The sequence below is a fragment of the Equus asinus genome, chromosome 2 (genome assembly GCF_041296235.1).
Source record: "Equus asinus isolate D_3611 breed Donkey chromosome 2, EquAss-T2T_v2, whole genome shotgun sequence".
NCBI lineage: Eukaryota > Metazoa > Chordata > Mammalia > Perissodactyla > Equidae > Equus > Equus asinus.
Genome location: NC_091791.1, coordinates 133,831,577 through 133,858,902, shown reverse-complemented (window position 1 = coordinate 133,858,902; position 27,326 = coordinate 133,831,577). Strand labels below are relative to the sequence as shown.

The window sequence follows — 27,326 nt, the reverse complement described above, 5'->3', positions numbered from 1 at the left end:
GTTCTTTGGATAGATACCCAGTAGTGGGATGGCTAGGTCATATGGGATTTCTATTTTTAATTTTTTGAGAAATCTTCATACTGATAAACTCTAAATTTTCTTTTAAAGATTTTATTTTTTTCCTTTTTCTCCCAAAGCCCCCCCATACGTAGTTGTATATTCTTCGTTGTGGGTCCTTCTAGTTGTGGTATGTGGGACGCTGCCTCAGCATGGTTTGATGAGCAGTGCCATGTCCGCGCCCGGGACTCGAGCCAAAGAAACACTGGGCCGCCTGCAGCGGAGCATGCAAACTTAACCACTTGGCCACGGGGCAAGCCCCCAATAAACCCTAAATTTTTAAAGACTTCTCGTGATCCAGTCCTGCGTCTGTCTTGCTGGGCTCACATCTCGTCCTCTTAAAACTTTGGTAGCATCTTTCTATGAAAAAGTACATAAAGCAACACAAAACAAAAGTAGTTTAAAAAAATTATAAAAGTAATTCATTTCAATGGGAAAAAATTTAAAGTTATAAAATATACAAAGTGAAAAATAAGTGTTTCCCTTCCTAGAAGTAACCATATGTATCTCCTTGCCTCAAGTATGATTCCAACCACTGGCCTTGAAAGATGAAGTACCAGGGATTTTTTGTTTGATTTTGTTCATTCTATATCTACTGGTAACAAATCTAGCCATTCTTATATATTCTTTGCAAAATTGTCTCTACCGATGTGTGTGTACATGTGTATTTATATACGTAAATATACACACATACATAGTAGTGTTAGATATATAATACTTTTTAACTAAATGCATAATGTCATATATACTGTTCTGCATCTTGCTTTTATTATTATTAATTGATTAATATATGTTGGACATCATCTTCATTCCTTTGAACTGGTATATAATTGACTACTGGAAAGATGTGACATCATTTATGTAACCAGTTTTCCATTGACATTTAGATAGATTTCAGTTTTTCCTCTTACCAGCAATGCTGGAATGGGCCTTGCAGACCATTATAGGGGCTTTTCCTCTGACTGAGGTGAGAAGCCACTGGAAAATTTGGAGTATAGAAGGGACGTGATCTGACTTACAGTTTAACAACGTCATTTGTGCTGTTGTATCAGATTTATAGTCTCTCACCAGTATCTTCGCCAGCACTAGATATTACATTTTTTAGTCTTTGTCAACTGATAAGCAAAAAAAAAAAAAACTCACTATTGCTTCACTTGGTATTCCTTTGTAAAATCAGATTTGATGTGATGAGTTTTAGTGGGCTGTTTCTCACTTACTTGGGGGAAGTGGTTAATAGTACTGGTACTGTGTGGATTCCTACGAGCCCACACTGAAGTCCTCTGATAGCACCTGTCTGACCTCTCCTCTAAACTCTGGACCCCTCGGGATGGGTACCTGACTGTGAGGCCAAAACCCTGTCTGTGAACTGCTGCCAACCTGAAGCGTCACGCTCTGCAGCTCCCTGCCTCAGGTATGGCTCCAGCCACTGACTAGGAGAGATGAAGTGTCGTGGAATGTTTTGGAGTTTATTTTGCTCATTGGCACCAGTGACAACTGTACAGCCTTTTTTTTTTTTTTTTTGAGTTAATGATAGCTTACAGTCTTGTGAAATTTCAGTTGTACATTAATGTTTGTCATTCGTGTTGTAGGTGCACCACTTCACCCTTTGTGCCCACCCCCCACCCCACTTTTCCCCTGGTATCCACTAAACTGTTCTCTTAGTCCACATTTTTAAATTCCTCATATGAGTGGAGTCATACACAGATTATCCTTCTCTCGCTGGCTTATTTCACTTAACATAATTCCCTCAAGGTCCATCTATGTTATTGCAAATGGAATGATTTTGTTCTGTTTTGCAGCTGAGTAGTATTCCATTGTATATATATACCACATCTTCTTTATCCATTCATCTGTTGATGGGCACTTAGGTTTCTTCCATGTCTTGGCTATTGTAAATAATGCTGCAATGAACATTGGGGTGCATAGGACTTTTGGGATTGCTGACTTCAAGCTCTTTGGATAAATACCCAGTAGTGGGATGGTGTACAGCCATTTTTTTAATCCTATCAACAATATATATAATATAAACAAAAGGTCTTAGGCTGTGACCTTGGGCAGTTCAGCATCTGACAGATACAAGTGCTTTTCCACAGGTTCTCACTGTACCTCTTACAGCAACCCCACAGGGAAGCTCTTCGTTCCTAGTTTTATAGATGAGGAACTTGAAGATGAGAGACGTTAGGATTCTCGCTCCTGTTCAGGTTTGTTACTTTATTAGATGTTGCAAAGTAGTACCTGTAGGTCAAATTCAGCCCCATTTTGTTTACCCTTTAATATTTTAAAACTGTTTTACATTGGAATGCCTACTGACAGGTCATGCATTCTCTGTCCAGATGCAGCCCTCATTACTCTCCACTGACTTTGAACAGAGCTGATTTAACTTCATTTTATCTACACACAGGCTCTGAAGGTATTTGATTTTGCAACCCCCGCCAGATCTTGTCTGCTTTCCACTGGGCCACTATGGGGTCCATATCAACTCCTGAGGTAGGCCCAGAAATAAACCAGCCTCAACTACAAACCCAAGTCTTGCAAAAAGTCTCATTCCCTCTTCCTTCTGTTCCAATAGAACCATGGGAAAGGCCTTGAGCTGCGAAGTGTAAGGAAAGGCCTCCCAGCTCTCCTGCCCAGCCTCGAAGCCCTGCCTTCTTCAACCCCCACTATTATTGTGAGGGACAGAGGCAGATCTGCCTCACCTGCCCGTCCACCCCGTTTCAGGGAGAGTATAATACCAGGCCACCTTGTGGAACAAATCAGATCAGCTTCCCCTCAGTGGTGCTGGTTTTTCTCCAGTAGTTTGCCCTCTGAAAGGCCATGAGACTCTGTGAGTGGGCATCCCTTCCCCCACCCACCATGTGTAGCTCAGGTGCCCCATCTCTGAGCATCTCCTCACTGGGACGTACTTCTTCAGCCCATCAACAAACATATATATTGGGTTCCAGACACTGTTCTGGGCTCTGGGGATTCCCCCGTGAGTAAAATAGTCAAGTTACCTGTCCTCTTGAAGCTTACTTGCTAGTAAGGGATGTAGACATTAATCAGGTGATCACATTAATAAATATACAGTAGAGCATTGTCACAGTGGAATGCATGGGGACTTGCTGCCCCCCAGCACTGTCTGACTACGATCTCCAAAAGCAGAATAATAATAATAATAATAATAATAATAGCAACAACAATAAGCACCAGACATTGTTAATATGTCTGACATATTAATTTACTTAATCCTCACAACAAACTTACCAAGCGGATAGTGTCATTATCACCCTCAATTTACAGGACAAGAGGTTTATAGCCACTGAGAAGTTAAATAACTTCCCCAAACTCACACTGCTAGTACAGATGGTGCTTCCACTCTTGGCTGAGCAGCAGACTTTTCTATGGCCTGTTGAATTTCAAAATGTGCCACAACCCCATGAGAACAAGACAATGAACCAGTTTCACCCCCAGCAGTTCAGATATAGGTTAGACACTAGAAAGAACTTGGAGACAGTTATGAGTATATGAGAGAAAGGAATCTCTTTTCTGGGATTTGCTTCTCCCCTGAATTTTCTATATTGCACAAATAACATTCAAAGATAGTGAGATTATTCTGGGAAAAAAAGAAAGGATCACTCATCATTCCACCTCATGAATTTGGTTCCTTTTTCCATCTTTCCATCCCAGCCAAGATTGAGACTGTGTTAGATAGTTGGTGTGAGAAGGGAAGTAGCTAGATCTGATTCTGCCTACAGCAGTCTACAGGCAAGGCTGTGGTAACTAACAGAGGTCAGACCCTCTACCCAGGCTTCCAATGTCCGGAGTGACCCCAGGACACCCAGAGATGAAGGTGGTTCTTTGGGGGGGCACCACTGTGTGCTTCAGCAGAGGAAGCTGGGTACCTTCTTACTGTTAGGGGCCACTCAGGGTAAGTTAGGGCAGGGGTGAGGCCTTGAAGGATTGCCTGCATTTCAGATGAAAGTAATCAAAGCAGCATGCTATCCTTGTACCTTGGGGGCAACAGGGAGGGGAGAAAGGAGCAATCAGTGAGTATCAGGCAGTGTTAGCTGAAGGAGTGAGATGGTTTCCAGGTCAATGGGTAGGATCATAAGACCCCCATTGCCTCACTCTACTCCCACTTCCATCAGCTAACTCCTCAGGTATCTTGGGATGTCCCAGCCTGCGCTGAGGAGTTGTGTCAGTGCCCTCTCTCTCAGGGATTTCCCTTAGGCCTAATAAAGTATTTTTCATGTGTGAAATACTTTAAAGTTGATATTTTTCCCACATTCCCTCATTTTCTTTTCTATTTTGTTTTCAAGATTTTATTTTTTTCCTTTTTCTCCCCAAAACTCCCTGGTACATAGTGGTATATTTTTAGTTGTGGGTCCTTCTAGTTGTGGCATGTGGGACGCTGCCTCAGCATGGCCTAATGAGTGGTGCCATGTCCGTTCCCAGGATCCGAACCAGCGAAACCCTGGGCCGCTGAAGAGGAGCCCGTGAATGTAACCACTCGGCCACGGGGCCAGCCCCCCTCATTTTCTTAAATAGACTTTATTTCTTAGAGCAGTTTTAGGTTCACAGCAATATTGAGCAGCTGTTCCTCATTTTTAATTTTGATTCTCACATCCATCCTACAATAGGTAGGACAGTTACTATCTCCACATTTACATTTAAGTTACATTTAGAGTCACACAGTGGCGAACAAAGCCTGGTGCTAACTGAGATCTTCTGATCTTTTAAGCCCCAGGCACTTTCTCTTCGTTCCCACAGAGCGCCTTCTGAATCTCTTCAAATCTTTCCTCTTCCTAAGCTTGGGAAACCCTGGACCACACCTCTCATTCCCTGAATTTAGAAACATGTTTGAGAAGTTCCCCAAGGTTTCCACTTGACTGCAGGGGGCCACAGAGAACCTATCTGTGTCCCTGGTGCAAGGTCCACCCTCTCAGGCTCTGGCAGAGGCACTGGGACCCAGAACTTGTACAATGCCCTAATAAGCTTCTTAGAGGTGGGTATTAGCAGGGATTGGATATTCTTCCCCTGACATGCCCTTCACACCTGACCCTGCCTTGAATTAGGATTCCAGAGGGGAGCTGGGTGTGGGAGAATGGGGTGTTCCCTGCTGTTCAGCTTCAGACCCACTCTTCAAGACCCTGGATTCTGACAAGTTTCCAGAGCTGAGAAGACACCCAGATGTCCAGGTTCAAAGGTAAATGATGTGACTAGGTAGGAGGGATCAGCTGGGCTGCCAGCTCAGCTCTTACATAACACAGGCACACCAGAAAGAGAGACCCTTTGAAGTTTCTTTAGGAGATTCAAAGTGTTGAGTTTATGGCCCAGGGACAGGGTGGCTGCAGGTGGACAGTGGAAAGACAATTATGGGAAACAAGAACAAAGAAGGAAATCTGTTTATTCCATACTTCTCTTTTTGCGTGTCCCTTTTTTGCTTTTTAAGACAATTGCATTTGCATCTCTAATTAGTGTGGTGTACTGGAAAGACTAGGGTGTGACAAACCTCATCTGCACTGATACTCACTAGCTGTGTGACATTGAGCAAGTCACTTCTGTGGACCTCAGTTTCTTCATGTGTAAAATGGGGAGCTGCACTAAACAGTGTAATTCCTTCTGCCTTTAACAACCTAAGAATCTATGGGTTGTTGAGCTTACTTCTAATATATTACTTCATATGCAAAACCGATCATTTCTAGTTATTGTTTTACAATAATCTGTGGACACTGATTAGAGATTTAATAAATATTTACTTGGGTTGGGCCTCTATCTCCTTTTTTGTAAATTGAGGATTCTTTGAGGGCCTGTGTGTTCTTCCCTCCTGCGTCCTTATGTAAAATTAACCCTTATGTAGCATTGATTGTGTACAATGCTTTTTGATTGATTGATTATGTACAATGCTTTTCACAGACCTTATGTGTTTTTACTTTCCCAGCATTCCCATGACATAGATTGGTATTGTTATTACTATTGATATTTCTATTAAACTAAGTTTAATTTAGATTTAAAATATCATAACATGCACCTGATAAAAAAGTTAAAGTTAAACTGAACATTAGGCCATACTGAAAAGTAAGTCTCCCTCTGACCCTGACCCTCAGTTTCCCTTCTTCAGATGTCTTTCCAGAGATCATCTTTGCATAATCAGCACATATGTTATCATGCCCATTTCACAGATGAGGAAACGAGGCTCAGCCTGTCTAGGGTGGTATAGCTGATAAGCAGCAGAGCTGGGAATCCAGGCCATTGACTGCATTCCCCATCTTCCTCCCACCACACCATACTGTCTGGGAAGCTCCATGACATTAACTTTTAGGCTTTGTCCTCTCTGGATGATATGGTAGAATCATTTTAAGTCAGTCCAAAATAAACACGTGGAGACTTGATGTGCCTAGCACTGCTTTCCATTGCTGCCTCTTTTTTGTCTAAAGCTTAAAATCATGTCTCCTTACTTCCCTCCTGCCTTTGATAAGGTGAGATCTGTGGCCTGGGGTGCCAATATGGATAACTGAGCTCCCAGCAACTCAGGTTTGGACCTGAGGAGTGCTGGCAGACCTCTAGTAGGGATCCCAGGGAGGGCTGGGTGGACTCCACAGAGCTGGGCTACTGGCATGCCTACACAGCAGAGGGCCACTGGATGCTCTTTTTCCCAAGAGCAGACAGTGACCCCTGGAGCAGGGGGCAGGGGTTGTTTTGTTCCAGAAACAACTACCTCCCACCACAAAGGCTCTGTGTGAATTGTCACTCTTTTCCACCGAGGGTTTGGTGGATCCCAGCTCTCCTCTTAGGGGCAAATGACCTCTTTTTTTTCCCTAGGTTTGTGGATACCCCTGGCTGGGCTTCATGCAGAAATTGTCACTGATCACCAACCTGAATCCCAGAACAACCCCCATATTTCCATGGACAGAATGAGAGGGTTTCTGTAACCAGGCATAATTGGCCATCATGGGGAAATTGATCAGGATGGGGGTGCGGGAAAGGCAGTTGCTCTGGCCAAAGCGGCTTCATTGGAGTCGCCTCCTCTTCCTATTGGCAATGTTGATCATTGGTTCCACCTACCAGCACCTGAAGAGCCTCCGGGGCCTCCCCTCACTGTGGGGAGCAGTCTCTTCCCAACACCCTATAAAACTGGACAGCCGGGATCTCCCCAACAATGAGATGATGATGGTGAGCAGTGACCCTCCAAGAGCTCGCTCTGAAATGGAGGGTGAGACACTGGTGCCCCAAGCCACAGTGGGCAAAGATGAAGCAACCCCTGGCATAACAATGGAGAACACCCCTATTACTCCCAGAAGAATAGCCAACATCACTCCAACAATACTCAAGAATAACTACAGCCCAACAGCAGCAGGCACAGGAAGTGTGAAGGAAAACACCACAACCACACCTAGTGGAGTATTGAGTCACTACACCCCAACTTCAAGCAGACCAACAGTAAAGAATTATACCCCAACAACACTCAGGGGAGAGATGCAGAGCTACCACCCAACTCAAGCCAGAGGAAAGGTGAAGAAATATATCCCATCCCCACTTGGTAGAGTAGTAGGCAATTATGCCCCACCCACACTCAAGACAGTGATAAGGAGCCATGGGATCACCTTCAGAACAACAGTAAAAGACAGTGAAACTATGGCAACCAACAAAATACTGGAGACCAACGCCCTTAAGAGAATAGTGGAGGAAACCACCCCAACAACTCTCAAGGGAATAATTGATAACACCCCAACTTTCCTGATAAATGATGTAGAGACAAACATCTTGACTTCTCCAAGGAGTGTGGTGGAAAAGAACACCCTGAATACCTCCAGAAGAATGGACATTAATAGCTCAACCAGCCCCCAGGAGTTACTGGGAAAAAACAACCTGGCAATTCCACAGGGAACAGTCCTGGAGCACACTGCAGCCACCTCTGAGGGGATGATAAGCACCATGACAGGCAGTAGCCCAGCAGAAATCAAAGCCTCTACTACTGCCTGGATTGTTAGGAATCTCTCGTCCAGAACCAGTAAACCACCCATCAGAATATCCTCATCCACCTTCTGGGGGCTGGCTAAGAAAACTTCCACAGCATCCAGCACCTCAGCATCCACCAGGGTCAGGGCAAATCCGACTACCCAGGTCCGTGACTGTGTGGCTGTGGAGCCAGCCCCACCGGTGCCCACTGTCCCCTCCCCCAGCCTGACAACAGCTGTGATCCCAGAGGTGCCCAGTCCCAGTTCCTCAGCATTGCCCCCTGGCTGGTCAGACCTTCCCCCCAAGGGAGAGTACCCCCCAGACCTGTTCAGTGTGGAGGAGCGGCGGCAGGGCTGGGTGGTCCTGCACATCTTTGGCATGATGTATGTGTTTGTGGCCTTGGCCATCGTGTGCGACGAGTACTTTGTCCCAGCCCTGGGCATCATCACAGACAAGCTGCAGATCTCTGAGGATGTGGCAGGTGCCACATTCATGGCTGCTGGAGGCTCTGCCCCTGAGCTCTTCACTTCCCTAATTGGTGTCTTCATCTCCCACAGCAACGTGGGCATCGGCACCATCGTGGGCTCTGCTGTGTTCAACATCCTGTTTGTCATAGGCACCTGTGCCCTCTTCTCCCGGGAGATCCTCAACCTCACCTGGTGGCCCTTATTCCGTGATGTCTCCTTCTACATCCTTGACCTGATAATGCTCATCCTCTTCTTCCTGGATAGCTTCATTGCTTGGTGGGAGAGCCTGCTGTTGCTGCTGGCCTATGCCTTCTATGTGTTCACCATGAAGTGGAACAAGCAGCTTGAGGTCTGGGTGAAGGAGCAGCTCAGCAGGAGGCCAGTGGCCAAGGTCATGGCCCTAGGGGACCTCAGCAAGGTAAGGACAGACTGGCTCAGGCTTCTTTAGCCTCTTTGGGTCAAAAGGGTAGAGGGAAGCCAGGGACTGAAGAGTGAAAAGTTCTGGGTCAGAACTCAAGAGATGGGTTCTCTGATTCCCTTGCTGTTCATTCAACATTTACAGAATCCTATTCCCTGCCAGGCACTATGCTGGGACCTTTGCAAGACTGCCCTTTGTTCAACCCCCAGTTACCCTATAAAATGATTATTATGATGATCCCCCATCGAAAGGGAAAGAAACTGAGACCTAATGAAGTTAAACCACTTGTTCAAAGTCACACAGCAAATAGGCGGTGGAGCCAGGATTTGAACCCGGGTTGGTCTGAGTGGGTCTTTGGAAATGATGTTTGAGCTGGGGTTTGGAGAATGTCCAAGGAGATATAAGGCAGGGAAAAATGATAATCTCTTCCATGTGCATGGTGTTTAGGGTTTATCTAGCACCCTCACTTTCATTTAATCCTGTTGGTTCACATTCCAGACTTGGAGGGGCTGGTAGCTTGGATGGTATCTGACAAAGGGGAGTGTTTTTTTGTTTTGTTTTGTTTTCAAAAAATTGGAGCAAATGGGAGCTCCACTCATGCACTGACAAGCCAGCCCTGGGGCAGAGCCCTCTCTCTGTGCCAAGTGGAGACCGGATATCAGGAGCTCCAACCCTGAGGCTTTCTCCTGGCCCCAAAGTTCCTTTCCAAGAATTTCTCTGCCCCTGTGAGGGACCTTCCTGCTAAATTTATTGCATGATTCAGTAACCTAGAAGATGAGATTAAATTTGGGAAGTGATCTCTGAAAATTCATCTCAAGGTTTTTTGTTCCTTGAGACTCCAAAGTGAGGGTACCCTGGGGGACACAGACCCATTTCTTTCATGCTCCTAGAGGGTGAGTTTGGGCAAATGTTGGCTCCTGGCCTCCCTGTTTTGGGTCTCAGAGAAGCTACCCGTGCAGGAAGAATTTTGCGTGCAAAGAGCGGGAGGACTTAGCCACTTAATCTAGAGCAGTTTTGATGAGTGAGCAGGATGGAGACCGAACTCAGCAACATGTCTGGGACATATATGATGCAAGAGAAATGAAATGTTCTTCCTTTAGGATTTTAAAGATAATGTGGTGTTCTGGCTAGAGCACGGAACTGAGAGGCCAGAAACCTGGGTTCTAATCCAATTCTGCCTCTAACTAACTGTGTGACCTTAGATGGTCCCTTCGCTTCTTTGGGGGAAATGACAGAGTCCAACTAATCACCAAAAGGTCCTGTCTAGCTCTAATCTTTGTTGTCCAAGTGAGTTCAGTTCTGGCAGGGCCTGCACAGTGGTCATTTGTCTGATCTGGTCAACTGAGTTCTAGTTGCCTTATTTGCAGATGGCCCCAAAAGAAGAAATGTCCTGCTCAAGGTCATACAGCCAGCAGATATCGGAACTGGAATGGGAACCCAGTACCCTAACTCTCCATTCAGCACTGTTTCCCACCAGACAACTGCTCCATGAAGCCAGAGGCTTAAAAAAGAAAGGGATGCTCAGAGCATTACATGTCTAATATGAGGAACCAGGGGCCTCCCTCCTAATGAAGCTCTCAGGGCAAGCCTTGCTGAGGGTGGCCAGGAAGCCTGGTAGGCTCCTCTGCCTTGGCCAGCAGTTTTCAAAATGCCTCTGATTTGCCTCCCAGTTCCTTGTAGTAATTCTGTTTTTGTTTAAGCTATACAAATTCTGAATTTTCTATTTTGCCAGAGCTAGACCATCAAAGCAAAACTTTCCAAGCAAGGGAATTGTAATCATGATTTCAAAAGAGAATTTGTAACCTCCTTGAGAGACTCTTCAAGGACTTTAGTGGCAGCTCTTTGCCAATCAGGGAGAGTGGTGCTGATTACAACCCTGTTCTTACCTATTTTTTGAAACAGGTCCCATATGAATTTTAATTAACAGCATTATTTAAAAAAAAACAGGGGGCTGGCCCAGTGGCATAGTGGTTAAGTTTGCCTGCTCTGCTTCAGCGGCCTGGGGTTCACAGGTTCAGATCCCGAGTGTGGACCTATGGACCTACACACCACTCATCAAGCCACACTGTGGCAGTGTCCCATACACAAAAATAGAGGAAGATTGGCACAGATGTTAGCTCAGAGACAATTTTCCTCAAAAACAACTTATAGTTAGAACTCTACAGCACTAACAAGTGCCTTCTAAAAATTAGTCCAGATAACTTAAGAACTATAATTATTTAGAAATGGTTTTTAAAAACTTCTGGGTTTGGAGTTTCATCTCACATTTCTTATAGCCAGAGAAAGAGAAACTGCCTTTATATCTTTATGTTTATGTTTATGTTTGGCTGGCCAAGACCTGTGGTCTAGTTAGAGGGAGATAAATTATACTGCACTTCACTGACAGACTGAGCGCAAGCCATTCTGTTTTGAATTCATGAAGTAATTCTCTGATTATCCAATCTTTGATCTAGTAAACTGTGTGGGGGTATCTGTTTTTGTTTTTATGCAAGAGTGCATACTCACCCCTGTAAACTATTTTACTTTAACTACGAAAATGAACATGCCTCGCTCTCTCACTCACTCATACTAACTTAGGTTCACTCCTCTCCCTGACTAATCGATCTCTTCTTTGAGCATCACCTCGGGAAATTAGGGGGCCAGAGAAACTGGGCTTATTCAATCAGCCCCACCCCAAAGATGAGGACATCAGAGCATAGCAGGGTAAGGCCAGACAGACTGGGAGGGAGCCCAGGAAGAAGACTAGGGAGGCGAGGTCGGATCTATAGCTGCTCGAAGGGTCTAAGCAGCTGGAAGAGAAGTGGAGGGCAGTGTGAGCCAGCTCCTTTCTGGAGAGAAACAGGAGCAGGAAAGACACCTGGGCCTCCCCCTTCCTGTGTTGCCAGCCTGGGGTGAAGTGTGGAGGGGGTGGCCACAACATCAGGCTCATCATTGCCACTAAATGGGGAAACGATCTTTACATCTCTCAAAGGGCTGAGCCCAGGGCCTCATCCCTAGCAGAAAGTCTGTGAGTATTTGGTTTAGTTTTCTCAGGGAACCCTAACAGTTCAGGGACTCCAGTTTAGAGAGAGAAAGGAGTGGGGGAGGGAATCCATACTTACGGAGGGCCTATTCCATATGTACATTATCTCAACAATTTCTCATAAAAACCCTACATGGGTATATTATGATCCCCATTTTGCAGATGAGGAAACTGAGGCTCAGAGAGGATAATTAACTCAGCTAGTTATGTAGCTAGTTGGTGGTCCTTACCACTGGTTCATGAATCTGTATTTTTCTGGGTTTTAACCCAGGCTCTACTGCTAAATATCCCTGTTACCCTGGGCGAATCAATGCAATTCAACAAACTTTTATTATTAAGCATTTAAATAAGTAGCAGTGTGGGAAATAAAAAGATTGTATCCCTTCCAGTAGAAGGGACAGGCATAGACAAGAGTAAGTGTGATAAAGGGGACACTATGCAAAATGCTGCAAAGTCACTTTGCTTTTCAACCAGGCTTTAGATTGCTCATCAGTGAAGTGAACGGGATGAACTAGTAGATGGGTTGGCAGACTTTTACTGCAATGTGCCAGACAGTAAATATTTTAGGCTTTGCAGGCCATACAGTCTCTGTCACAATTACTCAGCTCTGTCATTGTAGCATGAAAGCAGCTACAGACAATAAATAAACAAATGGGAATGTCCATGTGGTGTCTTACTGAGAGGGACATACTCGCAGGTGTTCTCCTACCTAAACAACTTGGAGATGCAAGATCAGCAGAGAATGAGTCCTTTTCTTACTAAATATTCAGCCAATATCTGCAGAGTTTCTGAGCGGGAGGACCTTTCACTTTACTTTTTATTCTGCTCTGATAGTCTAGAACCAGGGTAAAGGTTTTCTAGGAATGATTCTAATCAGAATTCACTTGAGTATTTCCAGAAAAAATAAACGTTGTAGACTTGAACATAGACACACGGTAACTACTTTAGAGTCTCTCTTTTGATGCTGGCTGAAAAAAAATCAAAGCTAAAAATATTTCGGACAACAATGTCAAACGTTTGAGGATGCCTTTAATGACCCCAGTAAGGAAATGGTAAATGTTTGTATAGTTATCAACACAGTCTAACTTAGCTCTCTCTGAAAAAAATCTTTTTTTGAGGAAGATTGGCCCTGAGCTAACATCTGTTTTTGCTTGAGGAAGATTGTCTCTGAGCTAACGTCTACGCCAATCTTCCTCTATTTTATGTGGGAGGCCGCCACAGTGTGGCTTGACGGGCAGTGCTATGTCCATGCCTGGGGTCCGAACCTGTGAACTCCAGGCTGCTGAAGTGGAGCGCGTGAACTTAACCACTACACCACTGGGCCAGCGCCTCTCTGAAACTTTATGCCTGATTTTGAAGCTCTCAATGTATTTGTGTTGGTCAAAGATGGTAAATATCTGGCCAGCCTTGACCATGCATAGTCACAGAAAGCCAACAAACAGTAAAGCTGAGGTTCTAGCCTGGCTGAAAAGCCTTATCCACCTGTATTTGAAGTGCCATGGGGCCCTTATTTATAGAGAGAGCTAGAGTTTAGCCAGGAACACCAGCCATCTACATGAGATGCTGCCTGGCAAGACAGCCCTGTGGGGCACCAATTGTGAAAAGGGATGCAAGGTGGGGAATGAGACTGTTCTGGGCCCCTCTGGAAACCCCATACCCACATTCTGCCCTCAAGAATACTTCAGAACGTGAAACTCTGGAGAAAAGTCTGCCACTCTTTCCTGGCAGGATTTTTTATTAAACCAACCAACAGGAGCCCCCAGCAGACAAAGCTGGTGCCTCCTGTGGGGCCGATCTTTCCTTTGCTTGTCAGGGTTGACATTTATCCCAAGGGCTCCCATCAGTGGCTTGTACAGCCAGCTGCCTGCTGTGGAGACAAGAGGGCTGTGGACAGGGGGCAGCCACCAGGTCCCCTCCTGCCCCTGGGGCCCGGCATCCTAGGCTGCAGGGAATCTACCCTGTTCTCAAAGAGCCCACCTTTGCCTGGGCTGAGGGGTTTCCTCCTTTATCTCCTTGAATAATAGTCAGCTTCCCCCCTGTTGTCAGGAAAAGATTGCAAGAATAGAATTGTCAATTTTAAGCCTTCTATTCCTCGCAAAATTTTCTTAAGCTTTCAGTGTTCATCTGCTAGTGGGTGCTAGCAGATGACAAAATGAATGCATAAGAAGCAAACAAATATTAACAGAAAAACTCAAACATCTGATTGTGTCTGGCCTAATAGCTTGCTGTTTTCATGGGTGTGTGTATGCTTGGATTGGAGATTTTACGTGCAGTCATACAACACAGTAGTATTTTCTCCTAGTGTATAAGATGGGATTAAACATAAAACTAGATATTCATGGCTTTCTACAAGGAACAGCATGATTTCTAGATGCTCTACCACCTATATAAATTGGAAATATAAGACAAACAGAAGATTTTTTTGTGTGGGGGAGTGGGCATATGGACAATAAACAAGTAAAATAAATTAGGAAGATAATTTCAGAGTGTGACAAGTGCTGTAAAGGAAACAAGCAGTGCATGTGATGGAGAGTGACTGTAGGTAGTGGGCACCCTTTAGCGAAGGAGAGCAGGGGAGGCCTCTTGGAGGGGGAAGTCCAAATAGAGATCTGCAGAATGAGAAGGGAAACCATCCCATGCTCCATGGGGCAGAGTTCCTGAAGAGGAAACAGCGTTTGCAAAGGCTCCGAGCCTAGAAAGAGCTTGGTGCATTAGAAGAAAGAATTGGAGGCCAGTATGGTTCTTGAGTAAGGGGAGGGTGGTACAGAATAATGCCGGAGGGGAGGGTGGGAGCTCAATAGGGAATGATGTAATGTGGGTCCATACTTAAAAGGTCACTCCCTACCTGCTGTGTAGAGAATGAATTGTAGGTGTGCAAGGGTGGAAGCAGGGAGTCCACTTAGGAGGCTGTTGTGGGCAGACAGCCTATATGTATCTTTGAGAGATGTTTTGAAGACAGAAGCATCTGGCCTGGTGATGAAGTGGATGTGGAGGGGGAGACAGCAGGAGAAGTCAAGGATGCTGCCAGGTTTTTGGCTTGAGCAGCAGGGTGGATGGTGTGCCACGCAGTGAGAAAGGGAAGTCTCAAGGAAGAGCAGGTTTAGGGAGACTCAAGTGTTCCCACTCTGGAATGGTGAATTTGGGTGCCTATGTCACTTCCAAGTGGATGTGTCTAGGGGGCAGTTGCCCAAATGGGCCTGAAGCTCAGGAACAAGGTCTGGACTGAAAATAGAAATTTGTGAATCGCCAACTTGTGTATGCTAATTAAAATCAAGGACTGGCTGATACTACTCTGAGAGAGAGAAAGAGAGAGAGAGAGAAACAAGGTGAGTCTAGGATTAAGCCCTAAAGAACTCCAATGTTTACTCATTCATTAGACATTTATTGAATCCCTTTGTATGAGGCCTGTGTAGGGTCTGGGGATACAGTAAGAAAAAGACACAGTCCCAGCCCTTGAGGAGCTCAGCCTAGCAGAGGAGTGGGAGTCGATCCAGGTTTTGTGAGGCCTGGCACTTTAAGAAAAAGAATATAAAACCATTGCTACAAAACCAAGGCCTTGGAAAGGGTTTGTGTAGGGGTGAGATGGGCCTTGAAGCTTAAGCTGCATCAGCTCCATGGTTGGACTGCCTCAGTGGGGAAGATAGACGACTGAAACTAATAGGTACCAACTCATGTGTAATGATACAGGTAAGTGCCGAGGGATTTAATATTACAGAGAGTGGACACCTCAACAGACCAGACAGTCAGGGAAGGATTCCTAGAGGAGATTTTGCTCAGCGGAATCTTGAAGGACGAGCATGGGTTTGCTGACTGAAGGAGGGTAGGGAGTCTCCTAGGCACGTGTAAAGGCCGGGGGAATGGAGTGTGAAGAGACTATAGCTGCACTGCCCAATATGGTGGCCACTAGCTACTCATGGCTACTGACCTCTTGAAATGGGGCTAGTCCGAATTGAGATGTGCCATAAGTATTAAATACACACTTGGTTTCAAAGGCTTAGTGTGAAAAAAACATAAAATATTAATATTTTTATATTAATTACATGTTGAATTATGTTTTTGATATACTGGGTTAAATAAAGTATATTGTTAAAATTAATTTCACTCGTTTCTTTTACTTTTAAAAAATGTGGCTACTAAAATCATTAAAATTATGTATGTGGCTTCATTCTATTTCTATTGGTCAGCGCTGGACTGGAGGTAAGCAGGAGGCTGGTGTGTACTCAGCTAAGGAGGCTGGACTCCCTCCTGAGGACGGTGAGTCCCCAGGATGTGGGGGAGGGAGATGATGTGCTTTGCTCAGAAAATCACTCTGGCTGAGGGGTGGAGAATGAACCAGAAAAGGAACAGATCAGGAGTCAGGAGGCTGTTGCAAGACTGTAGGCAGGAGAACGGAGAGATGAGGCCAAATTTGAGGACTTTCAGGAGCTAGGTCTCACGGCTAATTGGATGTGGGCTGTGAGGGAGGGACTGGGATAGACTCTTGGGTTTGCAGCCTACACAAATGAGTGGATCAGAGTGCAAGACTGTACTCAGCGAACGACTAAAGTGAAGAGTCCCCTACTAGAGTGTGAGTCGGGGGAAGGCAGGACTCAGACCAGGGATTCAGTAAATATTTTAATGAATATTAAAAAAACCCCACAGACTAAAATGTGTGGTTCAGGAAATGTCTCGTGGATGGGCTAGAAGGGGAGAGGTCAATGATTAACTGCCACTTCGGTGGGAAATAGAAATCGGAGGTCAGGAGGAGAAGCCCCCTGAGGGGCTGCCATGTTTGCCACCTTAGGTTCCTATGGATGGCTGCAAGGGATCCCGTTGCTCAGCAAGGTGCATCACAGATGCTGGGGGCTTGGCTGGTGTGAGGACATCTTCTTCGGTTTCCTCAGCCCCTTTGCTAATTTTCATGAGGAGAAGGAGAAGGTGGGGTGATGAGGCTGAAGAAAGAGGAGGGAGGATGGTGTGGTATGAGAGGTGGATGTGGGAATGTGTTTGTAGTAGGGCATATTCTGAAAGCACCTACTTGCTGGTACTACCACCCATAAATGACCCATAAGCCATACCCGAGTGTAGACAAATACTCATGTCCATTTACTTGAAATATCAATAATTTGAAACAGCGCCACTAGGGAATATGGATTTGACCTCATTTCCTTATTTGTTCTTGGGAAAAGAAATGTGATTTAGTAAAAAACAACAAAAACAAAACTCTGAAAGGAGATTAGGAGATGAGGGTTCTGTCACCATCTTTGTGAGTACGTGCAAGTCACAGAATCTTTCTACATCTCAGTTTTCTCATCTTTCAAAGTAGCAATAATAATACCAGCCTTGTCCATTTCACAGAGTTAGTAGTATTGAATGAGCAAATGCAGGTGAAGGGCTTCAGAAAGTTAGAAATGCACGCTGAAGTTAGAAGATGCTGATACGTGCAATGAACAGTGAACACATAGAGAAGTATTTTGGCTTGAATAAATCTGAAGGACAGAGAAATCATTAGGTGTGTGCACCAAGGAGCAAAAGAGGGTCTCTCCTGCCTTTGGTAGATGGAACCAGCCTTCTCAAAGGGTATCCTGGCCCCTCATAGTTCTTTGCCTCCAAGAAGAAGGCACTGGGTGAGGGTTGGACATGATAAAGAATGAGATGGCTAGGCCAGTGAGGGTTGGTGCTGCAGCCTCTTGTATCCCACTAAATTTACATAGGTGTCATGAAAGAGGCAGTGGGTTTGTTCAGAAAATCCACAGTGCTCCCTTTGTATTCAGATTGGTTATTTCTGCTCTGTTTCATTCATTAGGACATTTGTTCACTCATTCATTCAACAACGTGTGTCCAAGCATTCAGACCTCCTTCATCTTTCAAAGCTTACCCAAACTCTACCTCCTTCAGGAAGACTTCCTTGTCCAACCCAGCACCGCACCTTTATCTACGCCTATCACTTCTTGAACCACGTTCTGCTTTGTCATGTGTTTGTGTTATCATTGGTCTCATTTCCTTTCGGGACATAGAATCCGTGTCCTAAACATCTTTGTGTCTCTACAGTACTAGCACAGTGCCATTTCACAGAGGTGCTTGGGAAATAAGAACTGAATGAATGAACAAATTGAGTGGATGGAGGGGTGGGTAGCCCTGGATCAGGCAGCATTTTCTATAGAGAAGGGTGTGTAGCAAGTCCTGTTCTATGGCCATGGAAGGTAGCAATGGGAAGGTAAAGACAATTACTAGGGACAGCCATTAGGGACCCTACTGCCTGAAGATAGCACCAGAGGCCACTTGGGAGTATCTACTCATTCAGCTCACCTTCACTGAGCACCTACTGTGTACAAGACACTATGCCACAGGTTAGGGGAACAGAGATGAGTGTATCATAAGTTCAAAAAACGTGGAGCCTCACTGAGTAAACTCATATATGCGAAAAGTTAAACGATGATTTTTTAAAAAGCTCAAGTGGTATTATAAGGCAGTAAATGCAAAGTGGCCAGTTTGTGGTCCAGCCAGTAAGCACTGTGGGCTTAGTGAATCTTTTTCTTGGGTTTTCCAGGGCTGTCCCATTTCCCAGCTAGCTGTCCTACGGCTTCCCCGGGACACTAGCACTTCTTTGATTACAGAGCCAGATTTTGGTATCACAAAATTTGCTCACTGTTGTTACGCAGCTTTCGAGTAGATTAGTATTGTAGTGAGCTGGAGTGGGGGTTGGGGTAAAAGGGGCCACTTGGGAAAGATTTATATAAGAATAACCCTGAATTTTCTGAAAAATTGGTAGACATAGAGGAATGGAGAAAGCAGTTTAGGCAGAGGGAAAAGGCATGAACAAGAGATCAGGAGTTGGAATACATTAGTTATGTTTAGAGGACAGTTCATTCATTCATTTAACAAATGCTTATTGAAAGGTTGCTAAATGTCAGCAGTATTTTCATGCTGGTCACAAAGTGGTGAATGAAATAGGCAGTCTGCCTTCAGGATGCTAGTGGGGCAATTTATTTGTGTTAACAAAAAAATGTTATCATACAAATTTTAACAGACAAAAAATGTTAACATACAAATAACGTACAAGTAAATTGGGGAAAGTGCTATGAAGGAAAAGAATGGGAGTCTATAAAAGAGAATTAGACAGGCACCTTAGTTTCCCAGAGGAAGGTGACGTGTAAGTGGAGACCTGAAACTGTGTGCAGGCTGAAGCCAGACTGTGGAAGGCCAGGCTGGAGGTTTGGATATGTTAAAACATTTTCTGAGACCAGGTTATGTCTGGGTGTGTTTCTGTGTTCCAACCAGAGGGCTCCCTGGAGAGACAGGGACGTAGGGAGAAAAAGCAGGTTCTCCTCAAACATCTCGTGACTCCTGTCCCTGTTTGCAGCTGGGCCATGGGGCAGTTGCCGTGGATGAGCAACAGGAAAACAGGAAGCTAAAGGTGGGTGCCATGTGGAGTCAGCCCAGAGGGGAAACCACACGGTCTCAGAGGACAGCCACAGACCTGGGGCACTGTGGCCCTGATGCTGGGGTCCTGGGAGTGCTGGCTTCCCTGACTCTGACCTCCCAGTGGCCGTGGAGGAGGTGCTAGTCTGGGAGCTAAGTGCAGAATGTCACTGCTCACTCTGCCACTAGCTTCTGCCTCAGATTCTGCCGATTCTGTAAAATGGCTGGACTAGATGAACTCAAGTCCCAACATCCTATAATTGATCTAAAAGGCTAATTACCGGTGGTTTTGGAATGCCCCAAACTAAGAGAAACTTAGAAGGAACTCTAGGAGCAGGGGAGTCTGAGATTTCTGAAAAACTTTGTCTTAACTGCCTTTGGCCTCTGGGATATTTAGGAAGAATTATGGGGACCATAAAGAGGCTGGGGCCTGAAGGAAACTTTCCCCATCCAAAGAAAATCCCTGTTGTGAAGTTCTGTTACCACAGCCACTAGATGGCAGAAGAGTTCAGATCCAGAGGGACCGCGCGGGAGAGGAAGGGAGGGGCTGAGCAGGCATTGTCTGTGGATGTTCCTTTGTAGATCAGATGATGTTTCTAAGTGTGTCACAGTGAATAAATTTGTGTCAAATCTGTGTGTCTGCACACAGGGGTGTGTAGGTATGTGCCTGTGAAGGTCTCTCGAGCATGTGGGTAGAAAAAAAAGAACTGGATTAGGAATCAGAAGACCTGGGTGCTAGTCTTAACTCTCATTTACTCCCCATATGACCTCGGATAAGCCCCATAGCCTCACTGAGTTTTCATTTCCTTTTCTGTAGAAGGGGTGACAGCCTTGCTTATCTCTGGGGGCAGGGCAATGATAAAGCACGATGATGTTTTGTGGACTGTAAAGGGCTGTACCCCTGCGCAGTGGGTCTTGCTGTGTGGTCTGTGGGTGAGTGTGTGCTTCTGTGAGGTTGTACTTGCAGGGATGGACAGACCCTTGGTAATGTGATACCCTTCTTACACATTGTCTGCTCCCTGTTGAGACCTTGGGATTATTCAGTATGTAGAATTAGCCAGTCATGGAAGAGTTGGGGGAGAGGGGGCTGCGAAAGAAAGTAGTATAACTCTCCTGGGGAGGCCAGGGTAAGCCTCCTGTGCATTCATCCTGACCTCTGTGGGAGGGAGGCAGGGTTAATGAAGCCCTCGTGTGGCTCCTCCCCTGGCTCGGGCAGGGGCCCACTGAGGCCTGGCTCTCCCCTGCTCAGCTCCCGTCTGTGCTGACCCGAGGGAGCAGCTCGGCCTCTCTGCACAACAGCACCATCCGCAGCACCATCTTCCGGCTCATCGTCCACAGCCTGGACCCCCTGGGGGAAGGTAAGCAAGGCCTCCCCAGACTGCACGGTTTCCCTGTCCACTCCTTCCCTCCTGCGGCTGGACAAGAACTGGGACCTGCAAAACTGAGAGTAGTAGGTGGGGTGGGGGCGGGAGTAGGAACAGAGAGTTGGCAGAGGAGAGTGGGTGGTAAAGGCAGGTGGCCCGGGGGACAGAGTGGAGACAAAGACACAGGACTCACAGGAGAGGGCCCCAAGGAGCTAAGGTCCTTAGTGTTCACATCCCACCACCTCCCTGCCCCCGTGTCCCCGCCTGTAAAATGAAGGACTTCACCTGTAGTTAGTGAGGCCATGAGTGCCATGTGCCCTGCGCTGGTCCCTGTTGGGGCTGCCCTCAGTGACTTCCCTGCAAAGCCCACCACCCACAAGTCAGCCCCAGTGTCCCACAGAGTCTCCAGCCAGGCAGCCTGGCTCAGGCTGACTGGCCAGGGCCACTTCTGGAGGCACCTCCTGTAGGGTCCCACAGCCCTGAACCTGTGAGCGGCACCTCTCTTTATTCTGTATTTGGCTCTGGAGGCTTAGGAAAGCTGCTACCCGCCCCCCCCCCCCCCCCCCCCCCCCCCCGCCAAGCCAGGAATCCCAAAGTATAAGTGATGCCGGCAGCTGAGATTCTCACCATCTACCTTACCAAGTCCTGCCTTCTGACCCCCTTTCCCAGAGAGCTGCCCCTAACATGCTTCTCAGGCCCCTAAATGGCACCCCTTGGGTGGGCTCATGCTCTCCTTGGGCTCCTCCATCTCTGGGACTCTGGTGCAGAACTGGGAGTTCAGGCAGGAGGCCCATCAAGGGAAGGTTGGCCTTTGGGCAGAAGCCGAGTCAGAGTGCGACTGGGTAGGAGGGCTGAGGACTGAGCTGAATATCCAGAGACTGACTCATGAGCCCCAGGGAGCATCCTGACTGACGTTTCTGGTTCAGGGACAAATTTGGGGAAGCTCAGAATTTCCTCAGGCCCTGAAGTGTCTTCTTCAGACACAATATAGGGTTGTTGAGTGTTTAAAACAAGTAGATGGTACTGTGAAAAGCAGAGTCAAGAACGAGGTGATCAAACCTTCTTAGAAAATCCTCAAGGTGAGCCTCAGCAGACACTGAGAGAGGCCACCCCTAAATATCAGCTCTGGAAAAACAGTCCCCTAGGGTTTTGAGGGGGGAGTCCACAGCACCTGGCAGCCTGTGGGTGATCAGTGCTGGCGCATGCCCGGCCTGGGCACAGCAAAGGAAGCTGTATCTCTGGATTATGCCTGGCCTCTCCTCGTGGAATCACTGACTCCAGCAAAGTCCTAAAGATAAAGACCTTCTCCTGAATGGGACTGCAGAGGCCCCCACCTGGGCCGCTTCCACGGCCAACAGCCGCCAGCTGGCCTACTTGTCCTAACAGGATTATGTATGGCCAGGTCAGGCCGAGGTCAGAGGAGATTGATACTAAGGAGATGATCTGGCTGCGCTGAGAGGTCATGTGAGGAAACCAGCGCTGGCGGAGCCAGTGACAGTCATTCCAGGGAAGACGAGCATGCTTGGTACATTGTATGCGTGTGTGGCAAGCATGGAACGGCCTTCACGGAGAATGATTGCCAATATTCTGGGACACAGTCCTGATCAGAGAAGCTGACCCTGATTCTACACCCGAGATTCCATCCGGGAGGGGCTGGGATCATGCAGGAGTTGTCCTTTCAGGTTTCCTTTCAGGTGTCCCAGCTCTTTCCACAGAGCTGATCTGTGGTCTGAACTTTCACTTGCCCTGTGAAGGGGCTTTACCTCTCCAGGATCCCATGCCTCTTCTGGTGATTTCACTTGGATGTGTGTGTGTGTATGAGAGAGAAAGAGACAGAGACACACAGAGAGAAAGAAAGAGAGAGAAAAACAAAGGGAGACCCTGCCACTGACCTGCTTTCCTCAGAGGTTTGGGAAGTGAGAGGTCAGGGTTTGTGATGAGCGACGAGAAGGAAAGAGGGGAACTTGGTTTTCTTGCCAGCCCCTCCAGGCCACAGTCAGCAGATATTCTCAGCACCAGGACTGGAACCAGGGGAGCCCTCCTTTGATAACAGCTACATGTTGCTCAACAGAAGACTGCAGTGCTTGATCAGTGCCAAGGGGGTGCTGGAGTTGTCTGGATGAAGGAGGCGGTGGAGTGTCTGCCCCTGACGTCTCAGTTCTAACGAAGATCTCCTGGGCAGGCCCGCCAGGACACTTCGTGGGCCCACACATGCCAGAGAGGCAGCTCTGCAGGATGGAGCCTGTCAGAAATGGCTGCAGCTGAACCAACTCTGAGAGTTTAGGAGCCAGGTTGAGAGGAGGAAGTTCTAGACCCGTTTATGTTTCCTGCCCATCTTGGACCCAGGCAGAGTCTGATCCACCCAGCTTCCCAGATCTCACCTTCTCACTCTGTCTATATTACGGACCAGAGGATCTTCAGGTTCCCTTCTAACTCAGACCCTCTGGAATGCTGGGCCTTGTCACTGAAGAGTTGTTTCCTGGGTGTGACGGCTGTTCTCAACTACTGTTATTGATTCATCATTGTTGTCATAGCTAAAACTTATATAGTGCTTTCTAGGTGCCAGGCACTGTTTTAAGCACCTTCACATATAAATTCATTTATTTCTTCAACAACTCTGTAAGATTTTACAGATGAAGAATCTAAGGTACAGAGACATTAAGGAATCACCCAGTGAAGTCCAGGGCTAGCAAGTGGCAGAACTAGGATTCAAACCCAGGCTGTCTGGCTCCAGAATCTGAGCTAACATAACAATATTTAATTGCAGCAATTAAAATACTATTATTTATTTTCTCATAGACCGTCACATCAGTGCTCTGAGTATATCATGGTGTTGCCTTTCTAGAGAGGGGACACTGAAGCTTGGAGTGGGTACACAGTCTTCCCAAGGTCACCCAATGCTCACAGTGCAGAGCCAGCCTGGAATCCAGAATAGACCCCATGGTACCACTTTGTTCTATTACTTGTGCCGTTGTCCTCTCTCTCCTGGACTGCACAGCTGTGAGGTAGACTCTCATGAGCTCTTGCACCTCCCACCTAGAAATTCCACATGTAAAGCACTTTGCATGTTGCCTGGAACATAGTCACATTGAAAGAGAGTTGTCCTCCCCATTTTTCTTGCCTGGAAATCAGGGCAGCACCATCCTGTGCACAGTGCTCAGTGGGCCTCCAGCAAAGCATGTGCACAGGGATCTGGAAGGAGGCGTCACTTGGGCTTTGGTGTCTGGGGTCAAACAGGGTGTGGCAGGGAGCTTGGTGGTCAGCTATTTCCCTTTCCCACTGGAGAGGGAAGGCTCATAAACATGGCCACCAGTAGTGCCCCTGGAGCTGTAGCAAAGCTTCTAGTGTTCTAGAGCCACAGAAAGTAAACTGCAAAGGACCTTACAGATAATCTAGTCCAAGGATGGCAAAAATGTTTCCCTGCCATTATTTCTCCATTCTCTGCCCATTGCAGACATCACTGATCAATCATGGTCCTCTCCTATCAAGTTTGGGTCAGAATTCCCCTCAATTCAGCACTCAAGCAGCCATCACTTGAGCTCATAAAGGAAATAAATTCTTTTTGTTGCCCCTGAGTCCAACCACATCAATTTACCAGAAAAGAAATAGGCATAGAGAGGAAAGTGATTTGCCCAAGGGTGCAGCCAGTTAGTGACAGTACAGGGAATTTAAGACAAAAGTTTGGAAATTGGGCACCATGAACAAGCCTAGAAGGACCAGAATCCAGACAAGACATCACGACTCCCAGGCCAGCCTCTTCCTAACCACTTCAGCAGCTCTGGCTGCCAGCTGACCAGCCTAACTGAAGGGTATGGCAGGGACACTGTGGTCCCAGATAAGATGTGTTTCCTTTCTCATTTGCAGACCGCCCCTCCAAGGACAAGGAGGAGGAGAGCTTGAATCAGGAGGCCAAAGCCAAGCCTCAGTTCAAAGCAGAGAGCAAAGCAGAAGGTGAGAGAATGGTGAGACCAGTGGGGTTTCTCCTGCCACCTTCCTCCCTCCTGTTGGCCAGCCTCTTGACTGAGCCCTGCCTCTTGGCTTCTCTGAGCCAGTCAGCAGAGTGATGATCTGGTGCTGCCTGGCACTCTGCTGTGCTCTGCCTTCTCCTCCCTGACACGGCTGTGGCCTGAGGGCAGCCCTGAGCAACTCCCTTGCACTCTCCTCAGAGTGGGTAGGCAAGGCCAGGTCGGGGGTTGTTGAATTCCCACTTCTTTTTTTCTAAATCTTGTCCCAAATAAGACTCTCTTGGACTCAATTTCTTCTTCCTGTCACTGCTACAAAAGGACAGTGCTGCTAGGGATTGGTCTGAGACCAGCAACCCCAGTGAGGGAAGGCCACCAGGGATCCAGTGACACAGAAGTCCAGCATCTGTGTGGCAGCTGGGACAGGGGTAGTAAGACAGCTACTGCAGTGGGCTCTGCATAGCACACCAGGCCTGCCTGATGCACCTAGCAGCCCTTGGAGGGAGGGAGAGCAGCAGTCATTGTTCCCGTTCTATAGATAAGGAAACTGAGACTCAGAGGTCAAGTGACTTGCTCAAAGCCACGCAGCCAAGAAGTGAGAGAGCCTGTACCTAAATCCAGCTCTCCAGACTTTCCAAGTTTCCATTCCCCTTCAATCCTCTTCCAAGGCTTTCTAGCTGCTGCCTTTGAAATCATCAGTTGGTTGGGGAGGCGTCAGATCCTGAGGGCTGGGGCTTTGCCCTCTCCCTGCTCCAGCTGTCCAAGCTGTTCACAGCATCATTGGCCACACTGGCCAGGATAGAAATGTCTCCAAATATAGAGGGAACAAGGGTGGCTACTTCCCAGCTGTCCTCTCCTCTGTAGATATCTCTGTGGACAGGGCAATAGCAATTCACATTATTTTACTTTTCCTATCTACAAGAAATTCCCCAAACCAACCTTCTGAGACCCTGAAGTGGACAAGTCCAATAGCTCTGTAGCCACTCACACCAGTCTGCCCTCAGAACCTGGCACACTCTTCTGACCTCTCTCTCTTGTTTATCCTTTAAAGAGGAGGAGTCAGCCCAACTCCCTTTGGTCACGGTCACACCAGCCCCTGCTCCAGACGTCCAGGGAGCTCAGGAGGAGGATCCTGGTGGTCAGGTAGGCATAAGCCTCTTCCCCGGTGGAGGAACTTGAGAGGCCCAGGGAAGGACTTGCTGACCAAAAGTCCTTCCTTCTTGAAGGTCTGAAATGCTATTTGAAGTTCATTCTCCTGGGATAAGCATTGTCCTTTCTCTGAAGATCAAATACCCCATGGGGCCAGTTAATTCACCTAACACCTTAGTGTGAGGGAGATAATATATACGAGAATGGGTTGCCAACTGTCTCAAGCTCTAAGAACAGAAGGAATAACTGTTAGGGGGTCTGTTAGCAACTAGAGGACAGTGAGACCAGGTAGCTCGAAATGCAAGGGTTAGGGGGTGAGGGAGTAGGTGAGTAAAGGCCTGGGAACCTTTTGAGGCACCTCAGCCTCGTGGATTCCTGACACTGCTGCCTTTACAGCCTCACAGCCTCTTCTTCCATCCTGCTCCTGCCAACTGGACTTCTTGTCTCCCTGTTTTTCTACCCCCAGGCCTTGGCCCACATGGTTTCCTCCCCCAGAATGCCTTTGTCCCTCCATTGTCATATATCCTAATCGCACCCGCCCCTCCAGGCCAGTGTAAATGCCGCCTTTGCTGTGACGCTTCCCTGATCCCCCCAATCTGAATACCCATGGTACTCTGTCCCCCTCGCAAGGCTCTTTTCACTGCCTTCCTTGTACTCCATGTATGAGTCTCTCTAGTTCCCCTGCTGGGTGGTGAGGTTGCTGAAGACAGGATCCAAGTCGGAGTCGTTTCTGTCTCTCCCACAGAGAGAAACACAATGCCTGACACACAGCTGTGCTCAATAAGGGTTGAGTGACAGTAAATAGGCAGTCAGTTTGCAAGTTCCCTCCCTGTTTGTTTTTTCTATTCAACAGCCAGAAGCACTCAATTATATCTCATCCTTAAGCCAGCAACTTTGGGTGCAATGTCTAGAACATCTTCATGGTAACATGAGGGTACTGAGTAGGCCCATTACTGCCAGCTTAAGTAAAGGGATTTGAGGATATGGAGGTACCTCCTGCAGTCCCAGGGCAGGATGTGAAGCTTGGTCTCACAAGGAGCTGGACCTAGGCCTGGGAAGGCCTCTGTGACCCTGGTGGCTTCTCACTCCACGTCCTGCTCTCTCTCACATCCCCTTCTCTGTGTGCAGGCTCCATCACACAACCTCTCCCGGAAGCCTGGCTCCATTTGCTTCCTTACTGGCACACACAGCCCTAACCACTATCCCAGTCCTCTAGGCCGGAGGGGGATCAACCAGTGACTGGCTCCCACTGTCAGAAGAGAGAGAATTCGTTCAAACCAGGTCACGGGTCAGAGATCCAGCCTGTGTCCAATCAGCTGTGGCGAAGAGAGGTGGGGCGCTGTGACTTAAGCACAGAAGAAGGGAGCCACCTGTTCAGGGGCTGCTAAGGATTACAGTTCTCAGAGAAGAGGGTGCAGGCTGGGCAGACACTCCCATGCCTCTCTATTTCAATGACTTATCTCCTCCAGGAAGCCTTCTCTCCTGATGGGGGTTGGGGAATGAGGGCAGGAATTATGGTGACTAAAATTTTCTGGCTCTTTATTCTCA

The 27,326-nt window shown here is 47.1% G+C and overlaps 1 protein-coding gene across 6 annotated transcripts in view; it reads left to right on the top strand.

Annotated features, from left to right (window-relative positions):
• Positions 1–6,867: 6,867 nt before the first annotated feature.
• Positions 6,868–27,326, top strand: part of SLC24A1 (solute carrier family 24 member 1) — a 30,723-nt gene continuing 10,264 nt past the window's right edge. For 3 of the 6 annotated variants that reach the window (XM_070499750.1, XM_070499734.1, XM_070499730.1), the window contains exons 1-5: positions 6,868–8,880; positions 19,245–19,298; positions 20,553–20,661; positions 24,532–24,618; positions 25,681–25,772. In XM_070499750.1, coding sequence (XP_070355851.1) covers positions 6,988–8,880; positions 19,245–19,298; positions 20,553–20,661; positions 24,532–24,618; positions 25,681–25,772 — 2,235 coding nt within the window. In that variant the 5' untranslated portion in view covers positions 6,868–6,987. The remainder of the gene's footprint in view (positions 8,881–19,244; positions 19,299–20,552; positions 20,662–24,531; positions 24,619–25,680; positions 25,773–27,326) is intronic. The other 3 variants (XM_070499755.1, XM_070499742.1, XM_070499765.1) reach the window with 2 other exon arrangements.